This window comes from Protopterus annectens, chromosome 11.part0, assembly GCF_019279795.1.
Source record: "Protopterus annectens isolate FY-2018-M chromosome 11.part0, PAN1.0, whole genome shotgun sequence".
Taxonomy (NCBI): Eukaryota; Metazoa; Chordata; order Ceratodontiformes; family Protopteridae; genus Protopterus; species Protopterus annectens.
The window spans coordinates 130,092,297-130,104,488 of record NC_056745.1 but is presented as its reverse complement, the minus strand read 5'-3'; the positions used below and the strand labels follow the sequence as shown (position 1 = coordinate 130,104,488).

The following is a 12,192-nucleotide window of genomic DNA, read 5'->3' as shown; positions in this document are numbered from 1 at the left end:
GATGATAAACACACCCATAGAATATATTAAGGAAGTTTCTCTCTGTAATTCAAATGATGTCATAAAAACATGGCTGTTAGAATTTGTAGACAGATGCTGTAATGGGGTGACTGTGGAAGGGCTAGTTGTAAGTTCAGATTCTGGACAGATATGATGAAAAGACTAACTAAATGTTAAAGTTGTCACTGCAGTCCTATCAGACTGCAGTTCCAGTACATTCCTCAAAATCTGAAAAAAAAAACTTAACAAGATTTATAAACTGTAACCTGCAGTCCTCACAGTTTTAGAAGGCATGGTACACTTATTAAGGTGATAATGCTGTCTAACTTCATATTCAGTTTACAAAAAAGGTGGGCCAGAGGATATGAATAGTATGCTTTGTCATACAAAAACACGTTCCCTATTCTTGTTGTTAGGTCAGAAGCTGCTGCCTTCATGAATGCATGCAAAAGGATCACAGAAGAAATGTTTCTGCCAAGGAGGACTATCAGTTTGCTAAGTCTGTTGCTAAAGACAGAGAAGATGCCCACCAAACAGCTGGAAAGTGCATGACGAAACTGCATAGACTGTTGTACATACATACATAGAATCCAATATTATTACGTCCATGTGTACATGCATACATAGAATCTAATATCATTATGTACATACATACATACTATTCATACATATAATCTAATATAATTATGTACATACATACATACTATTCATACATAGAATCTAATATAATTATGTACATACATACATACATACATACATAGAATCTATTATCTTTATGTACATACGTACATACATAGAATGAAATATCATTACATACATACATACATAGAATGTAATATAATTACGTACATAGAATGTAATAGAATTACGTACTGTATATACATACATAGAATGTAATATAATTATGTACATGCGGACATACATACATAGAATGTAATATAATTGTGTAGATACATAGAGTGTGATATCATTACGTACATACATACATTGAATGAAATATTATGTACATACTTACATACATGCATACATAAAATGTAATATAATTATGTACATGTACATACATACATAGAATGTAATATAATTACGTACATATATGCACACAGAGTGCAATATCATTACATACATACATAGAATGAAATATCATTATGTACATATGTACATTCATACATAGAATGTAATCTCATCACATACATACGTACATACATACATAGAATGTAATATCATCATGTACATATGTACATAGCTACATAGAATGCAATATAATTACATACATATGTACATACATGCATAGAATGTAATATAATTATGTACATATGTAAATACATACATAGAAGGTAATATAATTACATACATATGTACATACATACATATAATGTAATATAATTATGTACATATGTAAATACATAGAAGGTAATATAATTACATACATATGTACATACATGCATATAATGTAATATAATTATGTACATATGTAAATACATACATAGAAGGTAATATAATTACGTATATACATACATACATAGAATGTAACATAATTATGTACATATGTATATACATATATAGAATGTAATATCATTACCTAGAAGTGGCTGTAAAGGTAAAATGTAGGTGAACTCATGTCATCTGAAAGATTTCAATCCCCTTGGGTGACCACTGCTTCCTTTACTTCCCCTGATGACTTCCTCTCTGCAGAGAGAGTTTTGTGGGGCAGCAAAATAAATATCTCTTGTTCTGATTTGTACTGTTGGCTGCATTATTGTCATGGATACTTAGCTCCTTAACTCCTAGTTCTTATATGATCTCACATTTGTTCTTATGCTGTTACACAGACACACACGCACACACACCTTGAAAAGAAAATTGATTTCATGCCAAGAGGTGCTGGTACCACAGCAGAAGAATGGGATCTCATGACAGGAATACATATTTGAAAAACAATGTTTTTGCTTAATGTCTTAGAATAAATAAATGAAGATCTACAAATGGTAATCAATAGTGTAAAAAAGTACCAAACAATACAGTTACCTTTTTCAAACACTGTTGTAACCTTTTGTCCGTATGGCTGAATGAAAATAAAGGGTGGAAAACAACTAAATAATTAAATCCCAATGTAAAATATACAGTGATGTAAAACTGAATCTATTTTTTGCAAATTTTTATAACTTATGAATTTATCTTTAGAAAACTGTTCTTGTTTTTTTTTTCATTTAAAGGGAGTTTTAAGTATCCGTTTTTAGTATGGATAAAATGTTTTGTTAATGTTAGGGTCTTCTTTATGATCCAGCCACCCACTGTTTATATTCTCTAGAAATACTTCTCCAGTTTGCAAACATTATTACAGAATCATGAGTCATTAACCATGGGCTACAATGAAGCATTTTACAGAGTATTAGCTAAGAAAACAGAGAAAGGTTTTTGGTTATTTAGTGTGTGTGTGTGTGTGTGTGTGTGTGTGTGTGTGTGTGTGTGTGTGTGTGTGTGTGTGTGTGTGTGTGTGTGTGTGTGTGTGCGTGCGTGCATGCGTGTGTTTTGTGTGCACGTTTGTGCGTATGTATGTGTTTTCCATGTCTCACATTTTACTTTAATATTCCAATGTCTTTGTCTCTCTCACTCTGTTTCTCTTTCATGCATGGATGTTAATGCATTAATTAATTCCATCATGTGACATCACCATGTGACTATGCTTCCATCATCATCATCCATTAATCATCATCATCACCACAACCACAATCATGGGGATATCCTTTTGCTTTCTTCAGCTAAGACTTTCTTCCATCACTGTAAGTATCAACATCAAGTATGTAAATGTACTGAACTTGTAAGATGTGTAAAATTCTGTATAAGGGGCATAAGGAAATGCTATAATGTGTCCATGGTGTATTGTAAGGCCACCAAACTGGAAACATTATAAGGAAATGCTATAACTTGTCCATGGTGTATTGTAAGGCCACCAAACTGGAAACATTATAAGTAAATGCTATAACTTGTCCATGGTGTATTGTAAGGCCACCAAACTGGAAACATTGTATTTTGTTCTTTATATCAAGTTCAGTGTTTCTTTTAGTTACCTAGTAATTGGCAGTCATGGGATCTTTGCTGGTATAGTTACTTCATTAAAAGTGTATTGTTTTCTTTTTGGCAAAAATGTGAAAAAATGACCAATATCTCAAGCATTAAAAAAATAATATTACTATCATATATATTTAAAAACTTAATCTAATAATCCATTTAATCAAACTCATAAGAAAGTCGGTGTCAGCAGCAGAAGCAAGACATGTTTAATGTGTGTAGCAGTATAGATAATCTGGTCACAGGTAAATACTAGGTAAATCCTAGACAATCAGTCTACAGAGTATTACATGTCTATGCAATAACCCGATCCACCAAATAGGACATAAGATTTTGCTGACAGACCAACCGAGTAGTGTTCAAATATTTATGTCCTTATTTCTGTATAATCCCTCATTGAAAAGTACTCTACAACTAACTCCAGTAACCCCTTCATATACAACTCATGACATTTGGTAAACAGTAGCTAAAATAACTCCGCTCAAAGCCCTTTCAAAGGTGATAAACAACCATCATATCGAAATGTGTGAGTGCGTGTGTGCGTGTGTGCGTGCATGTCTGTGTCTGTCTTCTTGTGGGTGACTGTACAGCAGTGCAATGTCCATTGGTAGGGGAAGAACTAGAGTGCCTGCTGATATCTGTAATCTGTTCCATTCAGAGACTTGTTAATAAGCCACTAATGAGCTTTTCCTCCATGCAGCTCTTCCATATCGGAATCCCTTTTCATAGCTGTAGCATTAATAGAGGTCCCTGGTGAAGCACAGATAACACCATGGCAATAATGTCATAAATACCCCCTGAGACTAATAGGGGCAATGATGCTAAATTAAAATTACAATAGAAACAAACGTTTGCCTCACTTTCATTTTTTTGTTTGTGTATTTGTTTGTTTTTGTTACCCAGGGTTAAATTGCCATTTTGAATTGCATTACATCAGTAAAAGAATGCTGTGTGTCTTTAAAAAGTAATTAATTGTTATTTAGATTATGATAACATTCAAATGCCCTGGACACTGTATTACTGCCAAAGACATATTTGTGTTTTTTTCCCTGTAATATCAAGAATAAGTGTGGATGTTATTATTTGGTTGCCGGAACCGATGTTATTTCTGTACATTTAATACTGAGCATGAAGTAGGGAGTGCTTATTGAAAAAGGTTCATAGCTTTATAGGTAAGGACTAAGAAACTGGTCTGCAAGCCTTTACCGGCCTAGCTAATACACATATTCAAAAGTTCTCTCCAGCCTCGAGAAAGGAACACAAGGTAGCCCAGGGAAGAATTTGTGGCTGCCCATCCAATTGTCTAGGTTTACCTTGAAGGTGGCTGGGGTGCTACTCTGTTTAACATGTAGCGAAAGTTTGTTCTAGAGCTGGGGAATGCATTGGGATATTAATCTATCATGCCAACATTAATCTGTCATGCCAACCTGTTTTATTTACCTATTGATGATGGCTTAGTTCCTTTAATGTGTTATTTGAGGAAACATTTGTCCTGCAAAGGAATAGGTGGTCAAGAGGGCCAGATCTGTCATGGCTGGAAAGGTTAAACACAGATCCATTCAGAAGTCTATAAGAAACTAAGTACAGATAAAGGGATGCCAGCTTGTCCTGATAATTAAGATTTTTGAGACAATTGATCTTTTTAGTTAGTAATCTTTGAGGTCTGTCAAGTGATATGTTTATTCAAATACATGCCAAAAGGTGCATTATACTCCATAATGGGTCTGATATGATTCAAGTAAAGGAGAGTAAAGACTTCTCTGGGTTTAGTGAAGATGCATTGGAAAACTGGATTGGGCAGACAGAAGGTTTGTCAGACTATTTGGTTGGATGGGTGTGTCACCTACACGGTATAGGAAAATATTTTGTTCACCAAAATTAACTATACTACATTTTTTTTTCATGTGTAATTTTAGAACATTGTCCTTGCAGCAGGTGTTAACGTGGTCTAACCCATGTTGGAGTAATTGTGAGCCACTGGAAGATCAAATAACATCCAGTTTAGAGTCATCTGCAAACTTAGATTACCATAGACGAGAAATGTTGCCGTGAAAGTCTGAGAAATAAATGCCATGTAGGAGAGAGAGACAGAATAGACGAGAAATGTTGCCGTGAAAGTCTGAGAAATAAATGCCATGTAGGAGAGAGAGAGACAGACAAACATCACTGATATCTATTTTTGTTTTCAGATGTGGCACCTGCAACTCTAACCATGTGGGTTTTCTGAGACAAACACTTATCTATCAACTGAACAACATAAGGATTTATATTCAGATTTAAAAGTCAATCTATACTGCTTGCATGTAGAATATTCTCAGAGGCTCTGTGTGCTGTGTATACAATATCCAATATCTGCTGCTATGATGACTTTTTTCAAAAAAAATAATATGGCTAAAGAGGCAGGAACTTCCTGTGACAAAGCTGAATTGATGAGCATCCAGGGTTAAAAGATTTTCAATGTCCATTTGAATGATGTCTGAAATAATACATTCCATAGGTTTACATATGAGGCTAGTGAGACTAATGTGCCTGTAGTTACAGCATCTGTTTATATGCCACCCTTGTGCAACAACATTACAATGGCCATTTTCCAGGCTTCAAGAAAATAACCAGTAGAGAGGCTTATACTAAAGAGGTTAAGTAGGGGGTCAGAAAAGCCATATTTACTACTGATAATCAGGCACCCTGGTATGTTATCTGGGACCACTGATGAGGTGCTCCTAGTTTTTGGGAGGGCTGAGAGGCTTTGTTCCACATAAATTAAAGAGGGTGGTGGGAAGTCTGGAATCTGTAAAATAACTATAATGGGGGGGTGCAGTAAAATTTGCACTATATTCATCAACTAGGATATTAGCTATGCACTTTGGGTCAGAGTGTGCAGTATAATTATGGACTAGCTCTGAACATTGTTGGATGTTAGTTGTTGACTTCCTGAGATTTGTAGTTTTTTTTTTTTTGTTTGGCTGTTTTTTTTTGTTTGTTTGTTTGTTTTGGTTTTACTAGCTATTTTAAATTCAGCTTTGAACTTTCTAATGGTTAACTTAGCTTCTTACTGGTTTGCTCCAGTGTGTTTTTAAGGTAGGTAGAATGAGACTTCTTACAAGCATTAAATAATTTCTTTTTTTTTTGTTATACAATTCAATTTTTGTTTTAATTTATGATTATCTGTATAGCTATTTAAGTGGGAAAACAAATATCAGATAACTGTAAGTCAGAGACATAGGAAGTGGCACTAGCAACAGGATCTATTAGAGGAAAATTAAAGTAGAAATTATTTGGAAAGCCCCTAAACACAGTGGTATTTGCAATTGAACTATCACCAGTTTTAAAGAAAATAGTCATTAATAGTCATTAATTCATAGTGTGAAGTAACAAGGGGAAATGTTATTTATGCTGGTATACATGAAGTAACCATAATTTGTCAGGACAAGATCAGCAGTATTGGGTCCCTAGAAGGATGGTTAACTGTACAAAGGTGTTAGCATTTATAATGTCAGGGATGTGTTGGGCATGCCGACCACTGTCAGTGTGGGTCAGACAGTTTGTTGATGGATAGTTAAAATAAGTATGGAATTCAGCTAAGGTGTTAAGATAGCTATCAGGCTCCAAAGAGGACACAGATAGTGTTATATAGTTAGTTATGAAGCAGTAATCAGTCTTGTTTAAGGTGACTTGGACATCTTGGAGTTTGAATTTAGTGTCCTGTATAATTCGTCATGAGGTGATGATACCCATGACAAATACAATAGGCCTGAAGTTAAGATACACACAAAACCCAGGAACAGTGAGAGTGCTTTCATTGCCTTAAAAATATGTCTCTCTAACTATACATATATCAATATGCACAAGGTCAGGAAAGTCTCAGGTTTGGGCATTTTTTTTTTTTTTCGTCAAGACTGCTTGCATTGAGTAGAGACACTTTAATGTGTTCTAAATTAGAATTTACTAGGTTAGAATGTCCAGCAAATGGACTCTACTTAAGAAAAGCACTATGGGGGGAGCAGCAAAGGCTTTAGCCAGAATGCAAAAGACTTGGTAAAAGAGGTACAGACTATCCCTGGCAAAGCAGAAAGGCTTGCCAGCCATATTTCCAGTGATGGTTTTAGGTTCATAGGTGTGTACTAGGCTAATGGCCCTAGAGCCTTTACAAGCCTAGCCCATAGGATTGCCCTGGCATTGTGCCACTCAACCTTAGTTCCCAGTGCCTCTGTCAAGTAGAGCTACTGGAGTGATCCCCGGGGTGAATTTTCTATTTCCCATCCACTCATCAAGATTTCCCTTGAAGAGGGCCAGTGAGGTGCTCTGTTTGACATGTATGGAAAGTCTATTCCATAGCATGGGCAGTCTCTGGGTTATAATTCTATCCTTCCAGCACATCCTGCTGATTGTGGTAATGAGGCTGAGGTCCCTGGAGCATGTGGTCCAGAGGGATTGGGATTTATTTAGATGTAGCATTTCTAACAGAGCTGGGTCAGACATGGCTTTGTAAGTCAAGCAGAGATCGCCTCTAAGTAGGCGATATGAGTCAGTGAATAGTTGGAGCTTTTTGAGTCTATCCATATAGGACAAGTGTTTAAGGCCTAGGATCCTCTTTGTGAGGTACTTTTGTGGCCTCTCCAGTTGTTGCAGGTGTCTAGTGAGGTACATACCAAATGGGGCATTGTACTTGATGATTGGCCTAATGAGAGAAGAGTAGAGGGAGACAATGACCTCTTTCTTTCTGGATGCAAAACCCTTAGTAACGAGATGTGCCACATAGAAGGACTTTCTGACCACAGTGGCAATGTGGTGGTCAAAAGAGAGTGTTACCAGATCTCTTATAACCCCTTCTGTGTTTAGTGGATTACCATCGATGTGGTAATTCATGGGAACTGGGTTTTTCCCAAAGGGGATGACGACACATTTATTATCATTGAGCTTAAGGTCATGGTTCTGACACCAGTCGTTGGTCTCAGCGAGGCCTTTCTGTAGGATGTCAACATCACTTGGGGAGTTAATAATGTCTCCCAAATTGCAGTCGTCTGCAAACTTTGTCAGCCGGAGTCCCTTCATGTTGGCTTGGACTTCTGAGAAGTAGATACCAAACAGGAGAAGTCCCAGGACCGATACCTGTGGAACTCCACTCGTGACTAGTCGGCAGTCTGACTTGGAGTCATCTACTTTCACACTGTGGGTTCTCTCTGTGAGCCAGTTTGCAACCCACCTAGTGATATAGGGGTTGATGCCTAGCTTAGTGAGTTTTTGTATGATTCCTGAGTGGGGAATGGTATCAAACGCCTTGGCCAGATCAAGGTAGGCTGTATTAATCACCTTGCCTTCATCCACAGCTCTGGTGACTGACTCAAAGAAGTAGACCAAGTTGAGCAGGCATGATCTACCCTTCACAAAACCAAACTGTGTGGGACCCAGAGTTTGGAGATTCCCTGTATCCTGGTTTATTAGGTCCATGATTATGCATTCCATAGCTTTGCATATCAGACTTGTTAAACTAATGGGGCAATAGTTCCCAGGGTCTGTAGTCTCTCCTCCTTTGTGGAGAGGGATGACTATAGCAGTGCACCATTCGGTAGGGAAAAAGCCTGAGGTGAGGCTGTAATTGAACAGGGCATACAGGTGAGGTGCCAGTTCACTCTGTAGTTAATGTAGAACATAGCCAGGGATATTGTCAGTTCCCACAGAAGCTGTATTCTTGGCCTTGGACACTTTTTTTGAACTGTGTTTGGCTTCGCTGATAATAAATTTTCTTTTTTACATTGATTGCTGGCCGGAATATGGATTTTTATATTTTCCCAAGTCCCCTATAAGAGAGCTTTTAATGTGTACTAGTGAGTTTTGCACTTTGCTGTTGCAGTAATTGAAATGCAGTCGGTTTGTTGGCATTTGAGGGCTCATAGTACTAAGTTGCCCTAATATGCTACATCCACTTAATTTTGTTTCAGATCTGTAGTCAGGAAAACAAATTCGACAGAGTTATAAAATATACACATATGAGAACAAATAAATGGCTTGTAGGTCATACCTCTCAACCTCTTAGAGCAAGAAATCTGGACAAAGACATAAAAGTGGGACAAAGGGCCAAAAATAGGGACACTTTTTAAATATTGTTCTTACAAACTTTGAAAGTTGATAGAATAACAGGTTTTACATTAGCATAAATTTTCTGAAGGGTATGAAGTCTGAAACTCAAATGTATTTCATTATTTTCTAACTTTAGCCTTTAATGATTTGCCACTGATTTGCCAGAAAACCACAAATTCATGAAAAACGGACTAAAAATGTGAGACAAAAATCTAGACATTCTGTGAAAATCTGTACAGTTGAAAGGTAGTTGTCTGTATTTGTGTGTGTGTGTGTGTGTGTGTGTGTGTGTGTGTGTGTGTGTGTGTGTGTGTGTGTGTGTGTCTGTGTGTGTGTGTACTTGAACTATAAAATGTTCCAGCATTTAGACATCGAAAAACACTTTGAATCACAAAAATTCAGAAACAATTTTCTTTTTGCAGAGGGGCCAACTCTCCTGCACCCCCACAACTCCCGCTACTTAGATGTAACAACTCCAAGACTGCACTACAGTGGGCAAAGAGTAAATCTGTATACCCCACACATCCCAACATGGTCAGTGTTTGAAAAGTTAGCTTTCGAACTCTTTAGTCAGTATTTCAGTCTTTGATCTTTTGACAGTCGAAGCACATGAATTATGTGTGTGTGTGTGTGTGTGTGTGTGTGTGTGTGTGTGCGTGTGTGTGTGTGTGTGTGTGTGTGTGTGTGCGTGTGTGTGCGTGTGTGTGCGTGCGTGTGTGTGCGTGTGTGTGCGTGTGTGTGTGTGTGTGCGTGTGTGTGCGTGTGTGTGTGTGTGTGTGTGTGTGTGTGTGTGTGTGTGTGTGTGTGTGTGTGTGTGTGTGTGTGTGTGTGTGTGTGTGTGTGTGTGTGTGTGTGTGTGTGTGTGTGTGTGTGTGTGTGTGTGTGTGTGTGTGTGTGTGTGTGTGTGTGTGTGTGTGTGTGTCAGTCCACAGCCATCCAGACTACAGTTAGAATATTTTCTGATTTACTGCACTTGTACCTGCTTTATACAGTGATCAGTGCTGTTTCTGAGCATTTTTAAAGCATTTATTTAATTTTGTGTCAAAAATAGTAATTCTGTTTGTTACTTGTCTAGTTATATGTGCCTCCAAATCTCCCTGCAGAAGACTGCATTAGCCAAGGACTAGTTTGTTTGGAAGTTGAGGTTTAATCTGCATTTGAAAGCTGCATTTGCTGTGCGTTTACGTTAAGAAATTCCAGGGTCATCCATCTTTTGGCAGAACAGGTTTACCTGATTTCTCTGAGTTGGGAAGCAGTCCAGTAAGCTGAATGTGTGTTTTTTTTATTGGCTAGAGGGCATAGGAGTCATTTTTCAATCTTTTTTTGTGCTATAAGTCATGAAAGTTTGAGCAGAACTTCCCAGTGGGCAGCAGCGGTTAGCAGTGTCCTGAACAGCAGTAAATGCCTAGACAGTAAAATTTCCCTGTAAAGTTAGGATTAGATCCGAAACTTGTTAAACAGTGTGACATTTTGTGGAAATAAGTTTAGAGCATCTAGCTTGTGCATCAAATAGAACTACCATATCCTAGCACTGTATAACATCTTGGCCTTAAACCCAGAAACTACCCTAGGAGACCCCTGCTAAAACCCAGTCCTTAATCCTAAACAGTCCACCCTATTACAGGACCAGACAACATGGATTTGCAATTTCCAAATGTCTCTGTGGCCAGCTTGGTAGATTTGGGTATCCTAAGGCAATGTAGCAATTGTCTCATGTGCTCAGCCAGTTAAACATTAAGGACCATAACACTGTATGAGAGAGATGTAAATACATGACTTCCTTGGAGGCAAAAATCTCGCATACAAACGAGTCAGGAATAGCCACACTACATCCCTCACACTCACTGCTCACCACACACACAGATTGTCATATGCTGAGTTACTTAAAAGAAACCTTCCCTAATCTCAAAGACTTCCAAAGCCTCTTAATGGCACCACTGCACCTCAGCAATCACTAAAACACACACCAAAAGTAACACCAAACATCTCACATAAGCCTACACCCAATGGCTCCCCACGAGCAAAGCCCATAAGGCAAGCATATAATTTGCCTAATACTCACACCATTTTGGACTCCATTGTGTGACACACAGATGCCCCACTCACCAGGTTAGACAAGGAGAAGATAGCGATTAGTTGCCTATCTGGCACCAGGATCTGCAATATCACCAATGTACTCAGGTTTCTGCACCTCAGGTACCAATATGTTTCTTATCATAGTCCGTATGAGTGTAAATGACCTGAGACATACCTCAATGGACTATGTGAAAAGAGACATAATGGCTCTCCCAGAATATGTATCACAGAGAGGAATAAGCCTTGCATTGAGCAAGGATACCTTCACCAAGGATAATACCACAGTATGAATATAAGATGATTGATTTTAATAATTGGCTTAGTTTTGGTCTCACTCCAGGGGGATCCAATATCTGTTAGCATGAGATGTCATGAGCAAAAGACCAAATTGTTTTCCAAGGATGGACTGCATCTGTCCCCCCTAGACTTTCAAATATTGGCTAAAACTTCATTCTTCCCCCTTAGAGCCTTTTTTAGGCAATGCCAAAAATACAAAACTACTAACATAATGAAAAGTCAATTTAAAGTGTTACTGCTGAATGCTCGGAACCTAAACACCCCTTAAGCCCTCTCCACTCTGGAGAATGTACACATATGTGCCGACTGAGACTTGGTGTAAAGCCATAGAAAGTGCTCCAGAAGTGCAGGGCTGCAGTGGCTTCCACGCATTTAGACCATAAACAGCACAGACTGGGGCCAAAGGTGAAGGTGTCTTGATCTACATTAACAATAAATATACATCCAGGTTGGTTCAACAGGATGATACCATGTAGCTTATCCACATGCAAGTCACCATAGATAAGGTCCCTGACCATGTCAGGTCACCATCTATGTCCCTAGAGTCTCACGACTTTTACCTAAACCTACTAGAGGTGCTCACCATCCAACCAAGCACCCTATTCATGGGTGACTTTAAATACAGCTCTATAGACTGGGAAATATGCACTGCCTCAAACCCACAGGCATGAT

The 12,192-nt window shown here is 38.0% G+C and overlaps 1 protein-coding gene across 4 annotated transcripts in view; it reads left to right on the top strand.

Moving 5' to 3' along the window:
• Positions 1 to 12,192, top strand: part of CACNA2D4 (calcium voltage-gated channel auxiliary subunit alpha2delta 4) — a 2,573,275-nt gene that overhangs the window by 2,193,057 nt on the left and 368,026 nt on the right. For 3 of the 4 annotated variants that reach the window (XM_044087505.1, XM_044087504.1, XM_044087507.1), the window contains one exon: positions 2,760 to 2,780. The exons of the other annotated variant lie outside the window; for it this stretch is intronic. In XM_044087505.1, coding sequence (XP_043943440.1) covers positions 2,760 to 2,780 — 21 coding nt within the window. The remainder of the gene's footprint in view (positions 1 to 2,759; positions 2,781 to 12,192) is intronic. 4 annotated transcript variants of the gene reach the window in all.